This window comes from Vipera berus, assembly GCF_964194415.1.
Source record: "Vipera berus genome assembly, chromosome: 1".
Taxonomy (NCBI): domain Eukaryota; kingdom Metazoa; phylum Chordata; class Lepidosauria; order Squamata; family Viperidae; genus Vipera; species Vipera berus.
In genome coordinates this window covers 148,780,099-148,806,227 of record NC_138202.1, presented here as the reverse complement: position 1 = coordinate 148,806,227, position 26,129 = coordinate 148,780,099, and the positions used below count along the sequence as shown (strand labels likewise).

The following is a 26,129-nucleotide window of genomic DNA, read 5'->3' as shown; positions in this document are numbered from 1 at the left end:
TCAAACATTATCCTTGAAGAAAAGCTTCAGATCATATGAGCAGTATTATCAGTACAAAGCAGATTTTTGCAATATGTTTCAGCCTGGAAAACAACTTACAGGCAATGCTATTTCTTTTTGTGGGAAACAATAAAGACTTTTTGTACTCAATGCTGAGAATCAGGCCCATTGCAAAGCAAAAAAGTGCTTAAGACTGCTGTATTAGGGTGGGTATTTTTTTAAAACTGAGAAAATTGGTAAAAAGATAAAGGTAATGAATAGGCTTTTGGATTTTGTATAGATCGTTGCTACTGTCCATCCTCTGGAAGGCTTCATTAGTTCCGATTCTCCACACGATCGCTTCTTACTTATATATCCTATCTCCTAAAGACACTGCAAGGTAATCCTTGCAGGTAATCCTCGGTTGCCGACCGCTCGCTCAGCATCCATTCAAATTTAAATTTACAGTGTTGAAAACAGAGACTTATGATTGGTCCTCAAAGTTGAGGCTGTAACAGCATCCCACGGTCATATGATTGCCATTTGTGACCTTCACAGCCTGCTTCTGACGAACAAAGTCAATGGGGGAGCTGACAGGAAGTTGCAAGTTGAAATCATATGACTTGGCAACAGGGGCACATTTATGATGGTTGCAGCATCCCATGGTCACATGATCACTATTTGCAACCTTCAGTCAGCTTCCAACAAGCAAAGTCAATGGGGAAGCCGGCAGGAATTTGCAAGTCGCAGTCATGTGACATCACATTTAATGACCTATACTGATTTGCCTAATAACCTGCAGTCAGACCTGATGGAACTGACCCTGTAAGTCGGTGCAATCACATTATATTGTGCTTAACAATTGTGTCTCTTAGCAATGGACCTGCCAGTCCTAATTACGGTTGGTAATTGAGGACTACCTGTAAAAAGTAGGGATATGTAAGTAGGGATATGTAAGCAGATATAGGCAGAAAATTATCTTTTAATTTTCTTGTTAACAACTCTTTCAAGATAGACCCTCCCAATGTTGTCTGCCCATTTGCTTGGAAGCACACAAATTTATTCAACATTACTGGTGTTTCTGTGTGGTAATTTTATTTTTTTGTAGCTCTAAGACTAAAATCTGTTTTACATTTACAGTTGCATGAACCATAAATGGCAGATTATAATGACCATCCTTTTAGAAATATGGAGAATTGTGGAATTTTTTTTATGCAGCTAAAAATGTCTACTTGAAATAAGTCACTGGGAAGAGTAATCACATGGAAATCTCTTTTAAATGTGAGTATGTTAAATAAGGAGCGTAAACTCAGCCTTAAAGTAAGGTATCATATTTTGCTCCACTTCTTTCATTAAGAGTAATGAACGAGTTCCAAGTTCTCTCGTGAAATGTCCATTAAATAAAATGTGAATTCATATTCAGGCTACCCACAGTCTCTCCACTCCAAACATTTATTTTTTTTAAATGGATATTAAGATACCCAATGTCTGAACTGTAGGAAGTTTCTGCCTAAGTATTTGGACAATCCCTTTTATGAATCTGGAATTCAATGATTAACTTTTTATTAAGAGAGAGCTAAAAGAATATAAAATGAAATATCTATTTCTCAGGGGGAAAAACAGTACTTGATTAGGATTTGTTTATTAAGTAAAAATTGGACAAGCTTCATTAAACTATTTAAGGACTTCCTTCCAGCAGCTTTAAGATTTCATGCTTCGTAATTTTCATTTCAGAATGTCAAAAAGATATCTAACCGAGTAAAATAGTAATTATTATTTGATAATACTCCAGAAGATCTAGATGCTAACAGAACTATAAACCAGACTGATTTCAGTTCTTGCTTTTAGGAGCTGGATAAGTCTGGTAAAGTGGAAAATATTTATTACATTACACTGAAATGATAGCAACCATATGCTCTTTCATTTTATGAATAATCTCTCTAAAGAATATAATGGAAAGATTGATCAATATAATTTTGTGTGGTCAATGTGTTTAAAAATTACTGTTTCTCTTCTATGAAATCTAATATGTTTTTGTTTCATTCTTGTCTTGATTTCTCCTCATGTCTTTTCCTTTTCCCGTATTCTGAAGCAATGGAATATTACAGAAATGAAATGTTTCATTTCAGTAAAAAAAAAAATCAGTAAAGAAATGATTTTTTTTAAAAAAAGAAATCTGAAAGGGGGAAAGGGAACCATGTAGGAATAGGTGTCATGGATTGTGTAAAGCCTATGATATATGATTTCCTGTAAGTTACTCAAATTTATTTTGCCTATGTAGAGCAAAGAAATGTATATTTTTGCTAACAAATATCTATTCCACGTTCCGTATTTGTTATATTTCCATCAATGTGCAAATCTCCATATCAGAAACATATTCAAAATCACTGTTTTGTTTTTCTGTCAGGGTCATCTTTGATATAGTCTGAGGCTTTTAATTTTTCCCCACCCATGGGGCATAATCTAAATCAGAGATCCCTGAACTTTTGGGCACCAGGGACCGGTTCTGTGGAGAGTGTGCACAGACCGGAGAGCGCGTGGTTTTGTGTGCTGCCTGCATCCTGCAGATGGGGTATTGCTTGTTTGTTCAGACCAGTTGCTAGCATGCTACGGCCCGGTACTGGTCTGTGGACTGGGGACCCCTGTTCTAAATGACTGAAGTCTGCAATGCTAGATACTGATTTGGACCTTCTTCTGAGTAAATTTATTTAGCACACATTGCATGTCTCTATATAACCCTTTTATTTCTTTTGACCTGTTCCTAATAAATGATTAATGCAAATGTTAGTCTTGCTATATCCCAGGAGTCTCCAACCTTGGCAACTTTAAGACTTGTGGACTTCAACTCCCAGCCATAGATGTCTCCACATACTAACTGAGGAATTCTGGAAGTTGAAGTCCACAAGTCTTAAAGTTGCCAAGATTGGAGAACCCTGCTATATCCTATATAGTCTATTTCTAGCTAGGGGAAATTCCCTAGAAGGTTGCCTGTAATTGAGAAGCAGTCAAGGTTTCTTTCACAGTTGTTTGAACTCCACAGAAACCCAGTGCTTAAAAGTAAAGTACCAGTAAAAGTAAAGTACTCTTTCACTATTACTTCATGCCTTTATTCATCTGACTTTGCTATCCATCTATTAAATGCCCCGTCCTGCAATTATTTCTCTTACTTGAAGCTTCTGTTTTTAAAATATTCTTTAAATATTATTAGATTTTTTTCTTAAAATGTTATTTGACCAATAGCTCTGTAAGTTGGTGGATCAAATCTAGTTTTGGCATTCACATTTCTAAGAGACTGTCATTTCTCTACCCATACAAGCTTTTGGTTTTTTTTTCTTTTTAAAAAAACACAGTAGATCATAAATAAAACATTTTGGCTGCTTAAGAACAAAATGAAAGAAAGCAAAAAAAAAATTACTAGGGAAAGTTATCTAGCAATATATATTGCTTCAAAAGAAGAGCAGTTTCAGAAGAGGCTCAGTCATCACAACCTCTTCTTTCCTTGCTCCTCCAGAAAGCAAGTATGACTATCAATAAATTCAATAGTCCTACATCCTCTAGGGAAGATCTGTGGAGACATCTAATTCCAGAAAGATCTGGAAAGTATATTCATTATTTTATATAAAAATGCAGTGACACTTTCTCTTTGCAAATTTTGATGTAATGGATTTTATATATTATTGAAATCTGCTCAATTAACATCAGTTGCCTCATTTCTGTGAACATATCCTCATGGAGACGATGTAATGCCCTACTCTCCAATTGAACAGATCTTTTTCAGGAACAGAGCCCCTTCCTTTCAATTTTTCTGTTCAGGTGAGATTCTACTATAATGGCCCTATCTTGGTTTTTAATTCTAACTTATTTTAAGGGTCCTGCCTTAGACTTGGATGATCTTAGTGATTCCCAATTTTCCTGAAATTAATGGATCTGCCTCGAGATCTCTGTTGATTAAAAAGGTAAAGGTAAAGGTTCCCCCGCACATGCGTGCTAGTCGTTTCCAACTCTAGGGGCCGGTGCTCATCTCCGTTTCAAAGCCGAAGAGCCAGCGCTTGTCCGAGGACGTCTCTGTGGTCATGTGGCCGGCATGACTAGACGCCAAAGGTGCATGGAACGCTGTTACCTTCCCACTGTAGTGGTCCCTATTTTTCTACTTGCATTTTTACATGCTTTCGAACTGCTAGGTTGGCAGAAGCTGGGACGAGTAACAGGCGCTCACTCTGTTACGCGGCACTCGGGATTCGACCCGCCAAACTGCCAACCTTCTGATCAACAAGCTCAGCGTCCTAACCCACTGAGCCACCACGTCCCTCTCTGTTGATTAGGCTTGAGCAAATCATTGATGGTGCAAGTGGCGGATTGGTTCCTCTTGAATCCATGAAACTGCTTGAAGGAAAGCTGATGAAGACACAGCCATGGTTCAAGCCTTGGAACAGATGGAACTGTAGCTACTTGGACCAGAACAGAACTTCACATGCAAGCCAAGCACCTAGTCTATGCAAGCAAAGTTGCTCTAGTCTACAGGGTCAGACTGTAATTAGTCTCAGAGTATAAACTGAGTATAAATTTGGCCTGAAACTAAATCACACTTGCATATATGAGATATTTTTCATTTTGGAAACAAATTCTTATGCAAACAATGCCCCCCAATTCATACCTCTCCAAGGGAGTAATAGCGACGTGGAATCTGAGAATCTGGATACACATTTTCTAGATACCATGAAAATGGTTTACATTTCAAATTTTCTCTCAAGGCTTTTCTGACTGATACATCTCCATAATCCACTTTGACAACTCCTATATTGTTAGGGGGGGAAAAGAGTATTCAGTATCTTTAAACAAAACAAAGACACAGTTTTAGCTTTAATTATATAAATTTTACAGTAAACTATAAACATTATCTCTAGGTCAGTAAGGCATAAACAATATAAATAATGCTGTTGCTTGACTATCATGCTATTGTTCAAATATTTTGTCATATGTATATATACTATCAGGAGTTCAGTGTAATAAATCTAGCACTCCTTTTTCCAACAGCTACAATTCTGTGAGTTTAGCCTGAGTCTGAGAAAGAATGATTTGCCTCTAAGTCACTCTGTGAGCCTCTTCGTATGAGAGTTCAGGTAGTCCTCATTTAGTGACTGCAACTGGGACTGGCAACTTGATGGTTAAACAAAGTAGTTGCTAAGCGAAAAATAATGTGACCATGACAGTTCTTACAGTTTAACTTCAGCTTTCCTTTGCTTTATCAGTCAAGTGTGAGAGGAGTTAGGCTTACGTTTCCAGAATTCAACTCACAGGGAAAATGGAAAAATGGGCAAATCTTATAGCCATTTACCCCCATTCTCTCACCCTTTGGAATGTTCACCCCAGCCTTGTAATGATTAACAAAAAAGGAATTAATGTTTGTATTTACATACACTGGAGAGTAAGGGATTTCAACCACACAGTGAGGTATACGCATTGAAAGCAATGTACTAGCACCAGCTGCTTGCCTAGCAAGCTCAAGCTGCAACTCACAAGGCAAAGAAAAGCCTTCAGTGTGAAAGTGGTTAGGATTTTGTCAGGATCAGGAAGCAGCACCAGCTTATTAAGGTAAGTTGTTAGCTTGTGGTTAGCACGTTTTTTTAAGGGATGCATTGCGTTACGTCTGCATAGGCAATATCTCTGTACTATCAGGAGGAGGGGGAAAGGACCAGTCAATTAAGAAAGGGAATAGCCTGCAGTGGCATAACAGTTAGGGCAAGAGTTTCTCAACTTGTAAAGGAGACAGTAAGAGAGCTGTACTTTCAGACTGGCAAGATTCTGTTAATATAGCCTTAAAATAAAATATACTTCATTTTGTCCATTCCATGATATAACGTTCTTACAAATAATCTTTCAAATTAACCAAAATCTTCGCCACCTCAACCAAATCAGCACTGAATGGAGTCTATTTAGGACAAGTATAGGCTGAGAAGTATTATATAGTATTTGAATAATTCTTCTTTCCTTTTTTTTTCTGTTTTTTTTTCTCTTTTTATTTTGGTTTTTTTTTCTTGTTTTTAATGTATATTTAATATTATTAAGGTTTGTTTTATTCTATATAAGCTAGAAAGTGTTTCTTGTTTATTTTAGTTTTTTATATATATTTAATATTGCCAAGGGTTGGTTTATCTTATATAAGCTAGAGAGTGATGGATTTTAGAATTTATAGTTGTTAGTACATGGTTGCTTATGTTTGCCTTTTTTTTTCTTTTTTTCTTTTTATATATATACCTTGTATTCAGCTCTGGGAAGTCGGGGGGGGAGGGGGGGAGGCAGGGGGGGGAGGAGGGAGGGAGGGAGGGGGGGAGGTAGGGGGGGAGGAGGGAGGGGGAAGGGGGGTTTTTTAAAGGAAAATTGTATTTTAAAACTTTTCAATAAAAAAATAAAATAAAATATACTTATTTCATCTGGTCGTATTTCCTGGGGAACTGACAGTGAGATATAGATACCACAAAGTTCATAAATGTAACTGTTCACAAGTTACTTTTTCATCATGATTGTAACTGCAAATGGTTGCTGTCCGAGGCAGTTGCTAAATAAGGACCACCTGTTGGCTTGAACCTGGAGTTCAACACATTAGTTATTATACCAAGGTGTTTATGTATATATTTGGTATTGCTCTCTAACAGTTACTCCAGGTTTCTTATTCCAATTGAGTAATCTAGTGTAGTTTTTAACACAGGGGTCCCCACCCCCTGGTTCATGGATCAGTACTGGGCCGCGGCATGCCAGCAACCAGTCTGTGCAAACAAGGGAAGCCCATTCCACAGGATGCAGGCAGCACACAAAACCACACCCCCTCTGTTCCGTGAAAAAACCTCTCTCCACGTAACCAGTCCCTGGTACCCAAAAGGTTGGGGACCTCTGCTTTAACACATTCAACAGAAGTTCTTTTCTGGCAAACTTGTAAATTCTGATAGATTTGTAGAAGATTGCAGACTTTTTATGAATAGTGCCATTCTTCTAAAGACAGAAACCGTTTTCAAATTAGTAGAAGTTATGTTCCTTCCCAGTCCCTCTACAGCACACATAAAATCTTCTGTAGTGTCCCTCAATACTCCAAAATGGTTTTGGAGCATACCTGGGAGTTACAGAAAAGAAACAATGAGGTGTTTTATGTGAGCGGTATCTGCTTTGCGGTGTTGATTTATAACCTTGTTGAGCACTGATCATCATATCTGGCATGGTTTATGTAATCTTTAGAGTAAATGATTAAGAATTAGCTTTCTTAGAATGCAATCTGAAATAGCTCTTAAATAGCATACTACTGTCAAATTATCGGTAGCTAATTAATTCCTACAAAAACAAATGCTGTTTATTACTATGTAATATCCTGGAGAAGAAAGATGTCTCGCTCTATGGCATTCTAAAATATTTGTTTAATAGCCCAGCAAGAGAAAAAATTATAAATATGGAAATATGGATGAAACTAACTCAAATTCCATAGCTTTTCAAGAGTTAAAAGTTCCACCCACCCCTCATGACACTGCTGCAGCATCCCGATGCTCTGCCCCCCATTGTAACCCCCCACCCCCAGCTTCCTCACCTTTGGTCCTGTGGTTATAATGGCAACCAGGACTGTAGAATCTCTGTTGCTAAGAAAGACAGTCATGTGTTTCTGTGTTTTACAACTGTTTCACAGCACTTAAGATGGAAATTCCACTCCCAATTGCCTTTGTAACCTGACTAACTGCTTACTGGTATTGTCAATATATTTAGTTCCTGATTTGAAAATGTATTACAGAAGTGAATATAACAAATTTTCATTCTTTACATAAAGTGTCGCTAGCATAATTAATTATGTTATAATTCTGTTATGTTCATTCACACAGGTAGTCATTTAATAGTTGCTTAGCAACCGTTTGAAGTTAAGATAGACCTCCTAGACATAGAACTACATACAACCCATTTTTGAAGTTCTGATGGAGACAGTTCCCCCCTGCCAATCACATGATTCCATTTTGGGTACTTGCCAACTGGCTTGCATTTATGGCTGTTTGCAGTGTCCCATGGTCACATGACTGCATTTTGGTGGGTTTTGCCAGTTTTCACCATTTACTTCTGATTCCTAGCAAAAATCACCTATTGGGACAAAACAACCACTGTATTTGCTTGTTGATTGCCACAAAAAAAATTGTAAAATCACCATGCAGTTACATGGTGATCCACTTAATGACTGTCGTGTTTTACAATAATTCTGGGTCAGTTATGATTATAAGTTAAGGACTACCTGTAATATATCTCAATATAATTTTCTGACAAATAATTGTCATCCCTGTTTTTTAAAAATATGATCTAAATTGAACTAATATACACATATAGAGTTGCAGTTCTCATATTCATAACTGATTTCAGTGATATAAGGGTTTTTTAAAAATGTAAGGATTATATCAAACAGATAAGAATAATACAAAAACCTAATACATTAAAACGTGTATGTGCACATAAAAATTCAGGGGAACACCCCCCCAAAATAAAATAAATATATCTTCATTCTGTATCTCACCATCTTTCTATAAACCCATCTCTAAATCCTCAAGTCCCCTTATTCATCAGCAAAAGTTCAATAAGGATTCACAGAAGGAACAACTTAAATATTTATATCTGGATTTCCATTTAAACAAAGTTCCCCCTTTATTCTCACAGTCTAAAACAAGAAAATAATCCACACCATAGTTTTCTTTATAGATATCTGCAGATGTTTGAAGGATATCAAAAACTAGGCAATTATTTCAATGAGTTAGACATGTTATGTTCCAATGTGAACCCAAATGTTCTATGTGATCCAGAATGAATTAATGAATGAATGAATGCCCATCGGCATACTTATGTTAAAAGGATATCAAGAGAAAGATCAATGCAAAGTCTTCACGATTGTGTTTGACAAAATTTGGTAATTTCAAAGCACCTATCTTTGCCAATAAGAAATACATCTTATAATGAAAGCAACTGCAATTTATGATGATCCAAGATCAAACATACTGAAATTGAATATTAATAACGGTTCTATCTAAGCTTCAATCTCAGCAAGATGAGGTAGCAGATCAAGATCTGTCCAGACAAAAAAAAATAAAGCACTATACTAATAAAATGAAGAAAGTGGGAGTGAGAGGAGGAATGAATGATGGAGTAGAAAGATAACTAGGAGTAGAACTCTGTGCATTTAGTTTCCTACCTGGAGAATTTTTTTTAATCCTCTACCTTCTGAATCTGATTCTCAAAATCTTAAACTTATTTCACCCTAGTATAATCACATTTTAAGAAACCTGAATTATGAGCTGACTTTGGAAGGCAAACCTAAAGAATGAGCAATTTTGGGGAAAAAAGGAAAGCAAATTTTAATAGTAATCCTTTTCTGTAATTTAACTATTTTTAATCATTTCAAATGATTACAACTGTACACATAATAAAGGAAAAATAATACAAGTTGTACTTGTAAAAAGATACAAGAATGTAAACAAGAGAATATTGGAGAAAAGAATCAAAATAGCAGTAAAATATGGGTTAATAAAACTGAAATAATGTATAACTAATACATTCTAGTATATCATTACAAACTTATATAATTTAATTATTTTTAGAGAACAGCTTATGTTTACCCTTAGTATCCAGCAGATGGAACTGTTTTCCCATAAAGTCAATCTCTAGAAAGAGAAGAGGTTTTGATGATATTTGATTGAGAATAATTTAGTTCTCAACAAGAAATGAAAACCTATTTTCATATCTAAGTTTCAAACAGTGAGTGCTTTGAGTTTTTTAAGTTGAATTATATAGATCCATAAAATTAAATGTTTCTCTATTTTTCCCCAAAACGTTTGTTCCAGGATATCCACGACCATTTAAAAAATTTGGATATAAAGATTTATAAATATTATTAATATTGCTCGTCCTGGATAGTTTAGTAGTAAGAGGTGAAGCAAACATTTAATTAATTAAAGGGAGTAACAGAGGTAGAATCTTTGTAGTAGACAACTCATAATATGAGGAAATTTACCAACCAATTCCTACAGCAAGGTTTGTGCGTGACGGTAGCGGTTTCATCTTATTTGATGATTTCTTTTATTTGCCCTTTAAATTCTGTTTGCATATAATCTATCCCTCCACATTAGGAAACTAAAACTCTTTACAGCAGCCAAACAATACTACCAGCTCTTTTATGACACCCCTAACATTATAACAGTTTGGCTCCAATCTCAATATAATCACTGTTATTAAAACTATTTTAAAAAATACTGCATGTCTTCATTTCCAAAATCACAAGCAATTGTTTTGATGTATAGTATTATGAAAGCCACAACATTATCTCCTAATTATTAATGGCCTCACTTAATCCTTATGACATGGAACGCCCTGTTCTGTAATTTTCGGTATTAAATCAAAGTAGACATGTCAAAATCATTCATGAATCTGTAGGGCTGTGATAAACTGGGGTGAAGAGAAGTGTTTGAAGAATAGTTTCCAGGCCAAAAAAAAAAAAATAACTTTCATCATTGCTTCATGTAGCCATCTGAATCAACTCTGAAATATTTCAACTTTATCCTAGTCACTAGGTGTTCTCTAGTCAATAAGGAAGGAAATACACAGAACCTCAGAAGGATTGATGTAAGAATATATATTTTTACCATATTTTCAGGCACCCCAGCCCAGAAACTTACTATTTCAGTACAGTTTTACTGTAGTTTCAAGTCCAAAGATTATGAGACCCGGGAGAACATTGCCTTTGACCCAGGCGGTCTTCCTATGGTAGCAAAACTATCTACCGTATATACTTGAGTATAAGCCGACTCGAGTATAAGCCGAGACCCCCAATTTCACCCCCCAAAACTGGAAAAAGTTATTGACTCGAGTATAAGCCGATCCGCCGTTCTGCAAGCCTGAATACACAGGAATACCCTGTGTGGCCGCGGCTCGTCGGCAGGTCTCCGTTCCTCCTGCCGACCTTTGGGGAGGTTTGGGCGCCTCCCCAAACCTCCCCAAACGTCGGCAGGTCTCCGTTCCTCCTGCCGACCTTTGGGGAGGTTTGGGCGCCTCCCCAAACCTCCCCAAACCTCGGCAGGTCTCCGTTCCTCCTGCCGACCTTTGGGGAGGTTTGGGCGCCTCCCCAAACCTCCCCAAACCTCGGCAAGTCTCCGTTCCTCCTGCCGACCTTTGGGGAGGTTTGGGCGCCTCCCCAAACCTCGGCAGGTCTCCGTTCCTCCGCGCAGACCTGCCGACCTTTGGGGAGGTTTGGGCGCCTCCCCAAACGTCCCCAAACCTCGGCAGGTCTCCGTTCCTGTTTGGGGAGGTTTGGGCGCCTCCCCAAACCTCCCCAAACCTCGGCAGGTCTCCGTTCCTCCGCGCAGACCTGCCGACGTTTGGGGAGGTTTGGGCGCCTCCCCAAACGTCCCCAAACCTCGGCAGGTCTCCGTTCCTGTTTGGGGAGGTTTGGGCGCCTCCCCAAACCTCCCCAAACCTCGGCAGGTCTCCGTTCCTCCGCGCAGACCTGCCGACCTTTGGGGAGGTTTGGGCGCCTCCCCAAACGTCCCCAAACCTCGGCAGGTCTCCGTTCCTGTTTGGGGAGGTTTGGGCGCCTCCCCAAACCTCCCCAAACCTCGGCAGGTCTCCGTTCCTCCGCGCAGACCTGCCGACCTTTGGGGAGGTTTGGGCGCCTCCCCAAACGTCCCCAAACCTCGGCAGGTCTCCGTTCCTGTTTGGGGAGGTTTGGGCGCCTCCCCAAACCTCCCCAAACCTCGGCAGGTCTCCGTTCCTCCGCGCAGACCTGCCGACCTTTGGGGAGGTTTGGGCGCCTCCCCAAACCTCCCCAAACCTCGGCAGGTCTCCGTTCCTGTTTGGGGAGGTTTGGGCGCCTCCCCAAACCTCCCCAAACCTCGGCAGGTCTCCTTCCTCCGCGAGGTTTGGGGAGGTTTGGGGAGGCGCCCAAACCTCCCCAAACAGGAACGGAGACCTGCCGAGGTTTGGGGAGGTTTGGGGAGGCGCCCAAACCTCCCCAAAGGTCGGCAGGTCTGCGCGGAGGAACGGAGACCTGCCGAGGTTTGGGGACGTTTGGGGAGGCGCCCAAACCTCCCCAAACAGGAACGGAGACCTGCCGAGGTTTGGGGACGTTTGGGGAGGCGCCCAAACCTCCCCAAAGGTCGGCAGGTCTGCGCGGAGGAACGGAGACCTGCCGAGGTTTGGGGAGGTTTGGGGAGGCGCCCAAACCTCCCCAAACAGGAACGGAGACCTGCCGAGGTTTGGGGACGTTTGGGGAGGCGCCCAAACCTCCCCAAAGGTCGGCAGGTCTGCGCGGAGGAACGGAGACCTGCCGAGGTTTGGGGAGGTTTGGGGAGGCGCCCAAACCTCCCCAAACAGGAACGGAGACCTGCCGAGGTTTGGGGACGTTTGGGGAGGCGCCCAAACCTCCCCAAAGGTCGGCAGGTCTGCGCGGAGGAACGGAGACCTGCCGAGGTTTGGGGAGGCGCCCAAACCTCCCCAAACAGGAACGGAGACCTGCCGAGGTTTGGGGAGGCGCCCAAACCTCCCCAAAGGTCGGCAGGTCTGCGCGGAGGAACGGAGACCTGCCGAGGTTTGGGGAGGTTTGGGGAGGCGCCCAAACCTCCCCAAACAGGAACGGAGACCTGCCGAGGTTTGGGGACGTTTGGGGAGGCGCCCAAACCTCCCCAAAGGTCGGCAGGTCTGCGCGGAGGAACGGAGACCTGCGGAGGTTTGGGGAGGCGCCCAAACCTCCCCAAACAGGAACGGAGACCTGCCGAGGTTTGGGGAGGCGCCCAAACCTCCCCAAAGGTCGGCAGGAGGAACGGAGACCTGCCGAGGTTTGGGGAGGCGCCCAAACCTCCCCAAAGGTCGGCAGGAGGAACGGAGACCTGGGGAGGTTTGGGGAGGCGCCCAAACCTCCCCAAAGGTCGGCAGGAGGAACGGAGACCTGCCGAGGTTTGGGGAGGCGCCCAAACCTCCCCAAAGGTCGGCAGGAGGAACGGAGACCTGCCGAGGTTTGGGGAGGCGCCCAAACCTCCCCAAAGGTCGGCAGGAGGAACGGAGACCTGCCGAGGTTTGGGGAGGCGCCCAAACCTCCCCAAAGGTCGGCAGGAGGAACGGAGACCTGCCGAGGTTTGGGGAGGTTTGGGGAGGCGCCCAAACCTCCCCAAAGGTCGGCAGGAGGAACGGAGACCTGCCGACGTTTGGGGAGGTTTGGGGAGGCGCCCAAACCTCCCCAAACGTCGGCAGGTCTGCGCGGAGGAACGGAGACCTGCCGAGGTTTGGGGAGGCGCCCAAACCTCCCCAAACGTCGGCAAGTCTCCGTTCCTCCGCGCCCTGCCTGCCTGCTTCTTTCCGCTGCGGAAAGAAGCAGGCAGGCAAGGCGCGGAGTTTGGGGAGGTGCGCGCGCACCTCCCCAAACCTCCCCAAACTTCGGCAGGTCTCGGACGGCGGTGGCTTGGGAGAGGTGCGGGCGATCCCGGAAGCACCAAAGCCTCGGCCGCGCACAAGTCCTCGGTAAGTTTTTTTTGTTGACTGGAGTATAAGCCGAAGTGGAATTTTTCAGCCCAAAAAGTGGGCTGAAAAATTCGGCTTATACTCAAGTATATACGGTACATTATATATGTAAATATTATAACTAAACAGCAGGAATAAAACACAAAAGAACAATTAGAGGTATTTTTACAATCATAAGCTAAGAGTACAAAATATATCTAATACCAGCAGAAAATAAAAACCCTCAATTTTATATCCTGCAGTTGTCTAAAATTACTTCCTGTTGTCTGCTAATCTCCAATAACTACATTCTCTGCGGGAACTTATCCACAAAACAAAAAGTCTATCCAGCTATATATCAAAAGACTGCTTTCAAGACGAAGAAAAGAACTCCAGCTTAAGTATTTGGAATCTGAGATCAGAGAATCTTGTTGGGCAAAAATTGTTTTTACACAACTATACAGATATGCTACTTTGGCTCATTGAAACAAGGGAATGGTTAGCATTGATTTAATTCCAGAATAATCCGTATTATCCCATCTGGCTAACATAAATGAGATCTTATTAAAAGATGATGTGCTTTTAACATGGTAAATTATGTTTTATTCTGGACCAATGGATTCATAACTTGTTCTTTTTTTAATAAGAAGCATATGTGTGTTTGTATGCGCACACATGGGGAAGGCGGTGGGGGAATATTGTACTATCTTTGCTATGTTTATACCCCCTAAAGTCCACACTGAAATGAAAATGAGAAATAATCAGTTGCTCTACAGGTATCTTTGATTTATGACCACAACTGGAATAGAATTTCTGTCACTAAGCAAAGTGGTTAAGTGAGTCACACTTGAGCTTATGACATTTTTTTTGTCATGGTTGTTAAACATATCACTGCAGTTATTAAGCGAATTTCACAATCATTAAGCAAATCCAGTTTCGCTCATTGACTTTGATAGTTGGAAACTGGGAAGGTCACAAACAGTGATCCCATGATCTTGGGACACTGCAACTGTCCTAAAATACATGCCAGTTGCCAAGTGCTCACATTTTGATCATGTAACCGTGTGGATGCTGTGAGGGTCATTAAGTGCATACTGAAATAAAGAGATGCACGTTAACACATATAGTAAACAGAAAGGCCTTTTGCTTTAATGCATTTTGGCTATGTGGTTCCATGTATTTCTCTGTGTCTGTATATGTGCATTTTTAAAAATCTTATAGTACTACAAAGTATTTTCTGCAGTACTGTAAGATTTTTAAAAATGCACACACACACAACACGCACACATATATATGGAACCACATAGCAAAGATAAATTAAGTAAGGCTGCTAGGAAGAAACATATTTAAAGGTCCACTGGACTGCTTGAAAGATTTTCCACATCCGGTTGATATTTTATGAACTATTCTGTTGATAAATTATTATTCTGTTTCATCAAAACCTCCCTAACATAAGGAGTAAGACAAAGATAACACGTTACATTTTCAAATTCAATTTTTTTTTTCTGCTCAGATTTTTCTATTATACCAAACTTAGTTCCTTTTCCACATTTAATTGGATTGGAGGAAATAAAAAGAACACATATAAGAAATGGAAAGAGGGCAAAATACCTTTAAAATTATATAGATAGTTGAGCCTGCAGTGGGATTTAGTTTTCAATGATTTCCATATGTGCAGTTAGGAGAAAGCATTGAGGTAGATAACAAGGCGTTTAGAATTGAGCAAAAAAAATATTGAAATTGAACTACAGTATGTACAAAAAAATGAACATGTAATTGCTAAAATGTACGAACCTTTATTGAAATTTGAAACAGAACAAGCACAGGGAAAGACTGCATGATAAAATGGGCTAAGAATACAATATATTGAAATGACATATAGATTATGTTACAACCTAATTAGCATAATTATCACCTCATCACGTAATCTCTTTTTATTATTTTTTGTCTTATATAATTTCAACATTTAGTATCATTTAATATTAATATTAATTTGAATATTTTGTTTTTAACCTTGTTGTATGTTGCTCATAATCACTTGCTTTTGAGATGGGCTGGTATGTATGCATGATTTAAAAATCAATCTATAACTTCAGAAACCTGGTCTACAATGTAAAAAAGGTCTTTCACATTTATGTTGGAAATATGGATATGTGAGAATTAGAGAGTGTGGAGTTTTCTCCCTTTTTGTTCTCAGTAGCTTGTCCTACCAGTTTAGTGGGGTAGGGATTCTCCTTGGTAGCTCCTTAATGACATTGTTATTTTCTGCTTGATTTGTGTGTGTGTGTGTGTGTGTGTGATGTTAATCCTTGCTTACTTGAGTATAGGCTGCTGGAGATACTGTGTTTTGGGTGTGATCATTTTATTAAGCTTTTTTAATTGGCCGATTTGAATGGCATGTAAATGTGGTTTTTCTCTTTTGTTGATTTAATAGCAGATTTGTCTGAATCCCAAGCTTCCAAGAATTTCCTTGCATTTTTTAATTTAACTTGGTTTAGGTTGCTGTTTTTAAATTGAAAACTACGGTTTCATTTGTGAAATTGTATTGTATTGTCCATGTATTGTGAGATTATCCAAGAGGCTTCTTCAGCTCTGACTGGATGATGGGGAATGGAAGGATTTATACTCCTTGCAGACAGCTGGTCATTTGCATTCTTTTAGAGAATTGTTGAGGCCACCCAGAGAGTTATCTGTGTTGTCAGGGTCACCTGAGTTCTGCAAATGGGTGTGGAGCCTTCTTGGCATTGCAGAATGTAAACTGTTTCAAGTAAAGTTAATTATTATTAATTATTCTCTCCATCTCCACGATCCCCACATGGACAAACAAAGGCATCCCTTCCTTGTCATACTCTTACAAACTTATTTTTATTCTTCCATGTGCTAAGTTCCATTTAGTTAGTAAATTTGCTCTCTAAAACTAGTTTTCTTCTTATAAGTCTCCCTAAGCTGCTCCTAGTTCAGCCGGAAGCAATGCCCCAATCACACAAAATTGGCAAGGAGTTGCCGTAAGTAAACCATCAACAGTAACAAGTAATCGATAACAGCACTCAGGATGCAATCATCATCAACTCTTCTCCTGGGTTCTTCCTTTTTCATCCACCTCCCAACTTACCTGTTCATTTGTTTAGTGATGTCTTAAGATGACACCCCTAATCCCTGTTCACTCACTCCTTCAGCTTCTCACTATGACTCTAATGCCCTCTCCCCCCCTCTTTTTTTTTTTGAATAAATGAAACACTTCCATCTTCCATAAATAACGAAACTGCTGCAGTGTGATATTTCATCAGTAGAGGGAGGTGTGGTTCTAAAAAAAACCCCCAACAAACTTAACAACCTTTACAAATAAAAAGGATTGGATTATCCTCTTCTGTTGAAGGAGTAGAGCTATCAAGTTTTACACCCCTAATTTAGAGATGGAAAGTAAAAAGTAATCTTTTGAACTGAACTCAGAAAATGATTTAGTATTGGTGTAATATAAGAACTGAAATGTGTGTTTCCCCACAAACTACTTGGCAATTTCTCTACTGACTGAAATTTCTGCTTCTGTAAAAAGCACGCTGTAGTTCTGTCTGTCTGTCTGTCTGTCTACCCCACCCATCTTACCATAAGGTAATTCTGGGCAGCTTACAATGTTAAAAGATAAAATTGTATATATAAAATACTACAACAATATAAAAATAGAAAAGACCGTACCTAAAAGACGGGATGGGAGGAAGCAGGGTGAGCTGGGGGAGGTGAAATCTGATATTAATCTATCAACCACCTCCAACATGAAGACCCTCCTGTGGAGCCCCAAGAGTCTTTAAGCTCTTATGGAGGGTCAGGAGGGTTGAAGCCAACCTCACTCTATGGGGCAAAATGTTCCAGAAGGCAGGCACAATGGCAGAAAAGGCCCTTGTCCTGGATTCCACCAGCCAGAATACCCTGGCACCATGCCTCCTCTGCTAGCACCCAAGGGGGTGGGGTGGGGGTGGGCCTATCCCAGTGGGATGAGTTGGTCCCTTAAGTAACCTGGACCCATGCCATGAAAGATTTTAAAGGTAATTACCAAAACCTTGAATTGCACCCGGAAACTGACTGGTAGCCAATGCAGCTTGCTGAGCATGATGCTACATGGCCCGCAGGGGTAGGCAACCTTGGCTCTTTTATGACTCGTGGACTTCAACTCACAGAATTATGGGAGTTGAAGTCCACGAGTCATAAAAGAGCCAAGGTTGCCTACCCCTGTACATGGGCAACCTTTGGGGCCCGAAAAACTGCCTGCACTGCTATACCCTGCACCTCACATGGACTTGCCCCATATAATCAGTTCATATGCAAATAATTTTTCTCACTCAATGGATTGCTATCTCAAACTCAGATTGAATTAAAATCATCCCAACCCTCTGCAAGTGAGAAATTACTCCAATATTATTTGCTTGGGAATACTGACAAGGTCCTTAGTAGGACTGCTTTAAAAGAGGCCTGCCTGCCATTGCATTCAGACAAGAAGCAAAAACACCTTCCATTAAAGAGGTAGCGATAGTCTGTCAACCTGGTTCTGATTTAAAAAAAAAAAAACACCTACGCATTACATCCACGCTCTCAGGCTTTGTAAAAGGAATATTATCTATAACTGCTCAAATAGCTTGAATCCTAGCTGCATCCATTTGATTTAACTACGATCGGTTCTAACGGTGCTCTGTTAACATGCATTGGTCACAGCCAGCTCGAATACTCCTGATGTTGGTTTGCTAGGCTTCTTATGAGGAAAACTCACTATGGAGAACTTTATTGAAAATACCATTCCAATAATCAATTTTTCGGGGCACAATGATGACACAGAGATAAACTGACTCTGTAGTTTCATTATTTTCAGACACTCAGAACAGAACATAAAAAGGTAAAACGACTCAAGCTTTAAAATGGCCTCCACAGACTCATCAATTGCTGATGCTAAAATATAACCCATGAGGTATTTCCAGAGAAAATGTCTTCAGTGTACACATTGAATACATTCCTCAACCTTATCTTTGAAAGACTCCACTAGAATTAATCAGCAGGGTGGATAAGGCACTATTACTGTATACCCAACGGTATCTTGCAAACTAATGCCAGGTATATTTCAATGCACTGAATTCCAGTTGTTATTTTTTTCACAACCCACAGCCAAATTGATGCTATACATGGAAGGTACCTAAAAGGTAGTCTCCTTTAAGAAAATCTCGTCCATTGCCAACTTCTTCCAGATTTTTTTTAACTTTCCAATGTAGCTGACTGCCTAGTCTTCTAAGCACTAACATGGATTGACCCTGCTTTGTTTTCTGAGATCAAGATCTCTATCTAAGGTCACTTTCATCCAGGCATATTTTTATTACTCAAGCCAAGTTACAACTAATCTTTCCAGGATGAGTTGTGGATAGTAAGTGCTTATTAACCATTTGGTTTCCTTCTCTATCAACTCCTCTTATTTATTAATACGATACACTTTCACTTAGTGTGATCCATGCCATATCAAACCCTAAAGGATCACAATGGTCATTTTAAAACCACCCTATTTTCTTCACATGAAGCGCTGGACTTTAAGAAATTTGTGCAAATCTCACAGTCAGTGAACCTATGCAAATATATTGCATGGGGGTCAATAATTTACCCATTCATCTCTTTTCCTATTCTATTTGGTTCTTAAGCTTAATTTTAACAATTGGGATTGTGAATGACTGAGTTGGGATTTTATTTAGTTCTCCCTTCAATTTAGTATATTAAAGTCCATTCCTTCCTCATCAGTCTTTGGTAAAAAGCAAAAGGTGACTTCATGAACTATTAAATGAAAATTAAAGCTAATCCTATTCTAATTAAATAAACACTGGCTGTGTGGCTGCAGCTGAAGGACACGTTTTCATCCTTTTCCCCTTCCTCATATGCATTTGGGGAAATGAAGACCAGCAGATAGCTTCCCTCAATCCAGAAACACTGTAATGTGTTTTATGTACTTCATGTTAAACGTTTATAATTTTTCACTGATGGAAGGAAAAAAGATTACATAGATTAATCTTAGAAATATATTTTAACTAACTGTAACTCAAACTGTAAATGAAATCAACATTAAGGGGTTGTTTTTAAAATTTTTATTAAAGTTTACTACAGTAAATACAAAAAGAAAGCTAAGAGAAACAAAGAGAGGGCTGCAAAGAGAAAGAAAAAAGTAGAGAATTCCAACTTCTTTCAGTGCAATTGAATATCCCCCCCCCAAAAAAAAGAATTACAACCTCAACCTTTTGCTTCACATTTCTCAACACTTCAAGCTGTTTTGATAATAACAACATTATTCTAATTGTTAAAACCTAAAATAATCAAAGTTTCATTTTATTTCATTTTGGAGCAAAAACATTTTGATCTAGTCTCACATGCATTTGTTTTGGGGGTATGATCCATGTCACTCAAAAGTCACACAGAGAAGCAGCTCTGGTTGTTTCTACATTCTCCTTGAGAATGGGACTATATGAATTGTGCTAGCCAAGTGATATATATTGCGGATTTCATTGCAATTAGCAAAAATAAGTTATCCTTGGCATTAGAAGCAAATTACAGTAAAAACACTGCTGTCTGGATTCAATCCCCTCCTTCCCCTGGCGAAGATGCCCTTATAGTGTATTTATAGCAAGCAATCAAAAGAAAAAGAAAAAGAAAAAAAACATCCATAAGAAAACAATGGAAAAGAGCTTCTACCATATGGCTGTCAAAAAAACCCTCGCCCATGAAATCACCAAGCTGGTCTTAAAAGGAGAATTTTCCCTATATAAAAAGCTGTCTTGTACGCTATGCAGGTACTTGCAATTCTTTGAAATGCAAATTGATATTGCACAAACTGGTCTTTTAAATTTCTATATTGCTTTCCCCTCACTGGGAGGTTTATAATGTTTATAATCCATCCATTAATATTATAGAACCATAGTTAAAAATGAGGACTTTGAACTTAACATGATCTCACATCAAGAAGGAAGAGCAGACAGAAAAACAAGATCCGGACAAAACCCTGGACAATTCCACTTTGTTGACTTAAAAGTTGCACAGACATCCGAGAATAAGCCTGGAGACCTCCTCCTACCTGATAAATATGGGCACGTTCACAACTATGTATTCTTATACACAATGAAATGAATAATTGCCTGTAAAGCACAGTACCCCATTTATAAAATTAGCTAACCCCCCAACTTCAGGTATCATATTTATAACATACATTTGTAAACAACAGAAAAACTCAGTTTTGTCCATGCCCAGTGGTGGGATTCAGCCAGTTCGCACCACTTTGGCAGAACCGGTAGCTAATTTTTTTTTTGTCCAGGCCCAGAATGGACTTCCGGAAGCGGCATCCACGCAGAGAACCGGTTGTTCACATATTTGAATCCCACCACTGTCCATGCCCTTCTATCCAGCAACAAACACACAAACACAAACCCCAGGAGGAAGATGGGGCAGAAGAAGAGATAGCACCTCTGGGAAAAGAAGAAAAAAGGACAAAAAACACCTGGATGAAACAGAAGTAAAAAAAAAGAGAATCCTGCTGATGTGTTGCAAAAAGAAAAAAAAAGGTTAAGTTCACCAGAGAAACAGACTTTTCTTTTATTGTTGTAAAGGGAGAAACTGTTTTTCCTGGAGAACTTAACCTTTTTTGTAACACCTCAGCAGAGAACTCTGCAGTCTGTTGCATTTCTTGCCCACTTTTTTGATTTCAATAGCTTCCATTCTTACCACTGAGTGTCAAATGAGCTGGTAATTTTGGGACTAGTGCATGTAAAAAAACCTCTTATTCCTATCTCCTCAGTGAACAACCATTTGTTCAGTGATTCTTCAAACTCACAACAGTGTTGAATGAAGGGGACTTAAGACAGGTCCTTGCTGTTGCAGTAGTCACATAAGTATCATTCAGATGCTTGGCAACTGGCTGGCAATTATGATGTTGTGGTGTCTTGCAATAACGTGATTGCCATTTGCCACCTCCATTGCTGGCTTTCCACAAGTAACGTCAATGGGGAGGCCCCCAGGAGCTCACAAATGGCAATCATATGATGTGGGACATTTGCAACCGTGTGGGATTCAGCTAACAATGGCAACTGGGACTGCCACAATTGCTACTGTAAGTCAGCACAGATGTGACATTGTGCTTTATAATGGCAGCAGTGACCTGCACTGTCAAATGTATCCAAATGTTAAGATAGAGGCATATTCACATATGAGTGACAGTTAAGGTGCGAGGAAGAAAAATGTATTTACTGAGTAATGTATGATCCATGTAATTTATTGATGCCTGTAATTTTAAATGGTGGGTTAGGATCCTGGGGAGGGAGGACTTTGGACAACTTAGTAGTTTTATTTATTTATTTATTTTTTAATCTAATCAGGTGTGTGCAAGCAAAATGAGAGTGCTGTCAAAGCTCGCTCCCTCAGACATACAGAAATGAAGTGCAAGCAAGCCCAGCATGAATTTGAGAGTAGTGGTCACAATTGTTAAGGGAATCACCGCAGTCAGTACTACACTAAAGTCAATCTGGCTTCCCTATTGAATTTGCCTGTCAGAAGGTCTCAAAAGATGATGGCAGGACCCTGGGACACTGCAACCGTCATAAATACATGCCAGTTGCCAAGCGTCTGAATTTTTTATCACATGACCACGGGGATGCTACAAAGGTCATAAGTGTGAAAAACGGTCATAGGTCACTTTTTTCAGTACCCCTGTAACTTTGAACGATCACTAAATGAATGGTTGTAAGTCTAGAACTACCTGTATTCCATAAAATGGATCAAAATTACAGAGGGTAATAATTCAGTTGTTGGGGTCTAAAATCACGCCTTTCTTCCCCACTCAGTCTGGTCTTTCAGTGCCCCACAATGATTTACTCAAGGGTGGCTCTGGATGGGAGAGAATCCAACCAGAGACTTAGTAGCCCTGAGCAAGGTACGTTAATATGTTAATGATTAATCTTTTTAAAAATAATTTTATCGAGGATTGTGAATGAAAAGAATAAAAATAAATACCCAATACAAAAAAATACAGAGAAAAATAAAAAAAAAGTGTGATAAAGGACAAAAAAAGAAAAAGAGGAAAGAAAAGAAAGAAAAAACTTCCCTTTTCATCCCAGCAAGGACAGGCACCTTTAACAGTTTATCATCATCTGTAAATGCAACATAATCTCTCTCTTCACCCCATAGCAAATCTCTTAAGTAAAGAACATAATCCAAATGCACACAAACACTACATGAATTGTGGTGTGGATCTTTGTTTCTGTTTGTAGATACTGAATTTGAGAGAGCCATTCAGTGACTAAAGAGCATGGGCAATTTCACCCCCATTTTCCATTTTCCAGTCATACTCTGATTATTTTCTGCTTCAGGTTTTTTTTTAAAAAAAGCAACTCAAAAATATAGATAATATTCTGCAATATATGCAATTTGTATGAATGTTTTCCAAGAAATGAATTATTTGAAAACTATTTCTCTCATATAATGCAGTTTTGTGTTTCTTAAGTTATATATAGGGACTTTTCTGCCTTTGTGTATTTTTGTGTTCCAAACTGCAAAGGGAAATTAAAAGTATTTTTGCATTAAACATCACATACAATGTTTGGATTTGTAAACTGCAGTTCCAAATTAAAATTATATGGAATTAAAATTAATTATGCCCAAATTAAAATGTATACTGAATAAATTGCTCCCTACCTTTACAATTGATTTCTGCATACAATTCCGCTGTCTGGGAGTGTTTTAATGAAAGCCTTGTTTATACAGAGACAGAAAATTCTATTTTTAAGAACAGGGATAGAATTGACAGTACAATTCTATGTATTCATTTGGAAATAAACCCCAGGGTATACAGTGAGTTATAACATATGTTGAGCAAGCCCTAATATAATCAATTCCATTTTACTTGAGGGTAAGCCTATTTGATAAAATGGGATATAATTAATTATAATCATTATCCTTCCTAAAAAAAGATTCTCTACTAACCATAATTAAAAATGTAATCAAAATAGAAAATCACCACAAAGCAATTATAATGGCTATAAACCTTTGCATTATGCAACATTCAGAGTTATTAGCTGACACTACTTTTTTGATGTAAAATTAATAGTAAATTGAAAAATCAATTTATTATAAAAACCATGATTTTCTTTGAAGGTTCAAAGAAATGGGCAATGAACAAGACCAAATATATTAGGAATTAAGATCCAAAGGATCTTTACATTTTGACACTGGATGTGGAAAAGGCAGGTATTTATAAAACTATAAATTAATTACCTATTGACTTAACTATTTTTAATTGTGTTCTAAACCTGTTACTTGAAAACACATCAGGACATACTACCTAATGGTGTGACAATAACAGCAAACAGTAAATCAAGAAACAAAGGGGGGAAAAATAAGCCAAACATTAGAAAAGTCAAAGCATCAGACCTCAGATGAGAACAGCCCAAAGTATGATGATGTAAGAACTTCTAAATCTTCCCACTGCACCCATGTCAGAAAATTTAATTGAATCCGCTATCTTCCCACTTTTGTCTAGTTACCATGTTTTACTTGGTTCTTTAGTCTGTTATTGTTTACCGACTCTTCATGTGACATTGACCATTATATTATGAACTGTAACCAGTAATATGCATCATGAAGCACCCAACATATTTATTGGTAAAAACTCTGCCTTGTTATATAAGTACTAAAGATGCTGATACTACAAAACCAGATTTCAGGAAAACATCATTATTTTATTCTTGATCAAAAATACAATTTGAAGTTCTCAATTCTGTTGTCTCTGATCAAGAAAAGAAAAATGCCATTTAAGTATGAAACTAGACTCCTATGCATATTTATTAATTGTTTAACACCACCCAAAGCCCAATGACAGGGTTAGAGGACCCCATACTATGTGAATTTAGTAAAGCTATCCAAGGTGGTGCATCAAAATTATGCGCTGTAATTCTTTCACAACTAGGTGTTAAAGCAGTTGCTGAGCTAATTATTTACAGTAAAAGAAACTTTTGGTAGAGTTGGACCATATTTAATGTTTGTGAAGAGTTAAAGGCTTCAGTGGAAATTATGCAAAGTGGGCAGCACCATCCACACACAAGGGTGGAGCCAAAATATTCTATCCGTTTCTTGATTCAGAATCAGGTTGTCCCCCCCCCTTTGGTTAAGCTTATATTACAGCTTTCTGTCACTTTCTATTCAAAATGGCAGGAAATCTCACCACAGATCAACAACAATCTTAGCAGTGATTTCAACACTGCAATTACAGCAGGTCTAGGGAATGGTTATTGAAAAGGCCATGGAGCCATCTTCAGTTCACCATTTCTTCCCCGGAAAGATCATTTGTTGTATTTTTAAATAAAGGTGATCAGTTATTAGAATTGTTTATATTTGTGATGAAGGGGAAAGTCATTTTTTAATATATTTCTTTTCTTATTTTTTTCTTTTTCTTTTTTGTACCTTTTATTTTTTTATTGGTTTGTGTTAGTTTTTATCATTATAGTTGTAATTTTTAATAAAATCCCTATGATTTTAAAAAAGAAGGCAGCTATAGAGGACCCTAAAAGAGACAAATTATCCAGACCCTATGCAGCCAGAGTTCAAGTCCCATAATGAGAAGGAACCACTCACATGGATGACCTTCATCAGCCCTTGGATGAAGCATCCCCTTCCTCATCCTGTTGGACCCCTCATTGACATTGACATCATCAACCATGGTATCCTGCTACAACAGGTAGGAATGGGATCAACCATTTTACAGTGGTTACAATCATACTTGAGTGGGCAAGTGGGCAATTCCAGTTAGTAATCATAGGGTGTGAGTAGTCAAGCCCTTGGTTGCTCCATTTTTCAGTGCCATTGGACTTGGCCCTATAGAATTTACCATTCTATAAAACCACTGGGAGAGGTTGGTTCAGTATCTCGATGCCACTCAAGTGCGTATCAAAATACTGGCCTGAACTGGAGATGCTGCAAAGAATCTTCAATTTAGTTTAGCGAGATTTCTATCTGTAGATGAGGAACAATAAAGGTAACTGCTCAGAAGTAATGGTACATGTCTTTCTTCGTTCTTGGGGCCTGATAACAATTTTGGCAAACTCAAGCAACTATTAGCATCATTATAGATATACTCTGTTAATTGTGAAGGAGAATGCTTTTCAACTCTCTTTCTCCTGACCAAATTATCTAAGTTCCACTGTCCTCTGGAATCCGGCCTCTCTGTCCTTGGAATCCAGACCATATTTCACTACAGCTTAAGAAATGGAGAGTTGGATCTAGTGTCAAGATCTGGCCGCCCAGTCACTTGGTTCACAAGCTCAGGGGTGTCAAACTGCCGGCCCACGGGCTGGATGCGTCATGTCAAAACCGCACCCACCTCAGTTCCAGCAATGGGAAAAAAGTCACGATACATCACAACATGTCATGTGATACTGCAAGTTTGTCACTTCTGCACTAGCTGATTGCAAAACCTCCATTTTACAATCTTCTTGCAAGAAACAACTGCCTGGAGCCCAAATATATTATTTTTCCTTCAATCTGGAGAATTCTTCAGGCTGCAAATGTCTTGCCTGAGCCCCAGGTAGTTGTGGTGCCGATTCCCATTGCAAGCCACTCAATCCACCACATCTCCACCCAAATCAAAAGAACCCTAAATGGAA

At 39.4% G+C, this 26,129-nt stretch overlaps 1 protein-coding gene across 4 annotated transcripts in view; it reads right to left on the bottom strand.

The window, feature by feature from the left end:
* The window catches only part of GALNT13 (polypeptide N-acetylgalactosaminyltransferase 13), a 206,813-nt gene that overhangs the window by 33,829 nt on the left and 146,855 nt on the right, over positions 1 to 26,129 (bottom strand). For all 4 annotated transcript variants that reach the window (XM_081344089.1, XM_081344091.1, XM_081344092.1 and 1 more), the window contains one exon: positions 4,634 to 4,773. In XM_081344089.1, coding sequence (XP_081200215.1) covers positions 4,634 to 4,773 — 140 coding nt within the window. The remainder of the gene's footprint in view (positions 1 to 4,633; positions 4,774 to 26,129) is intronic.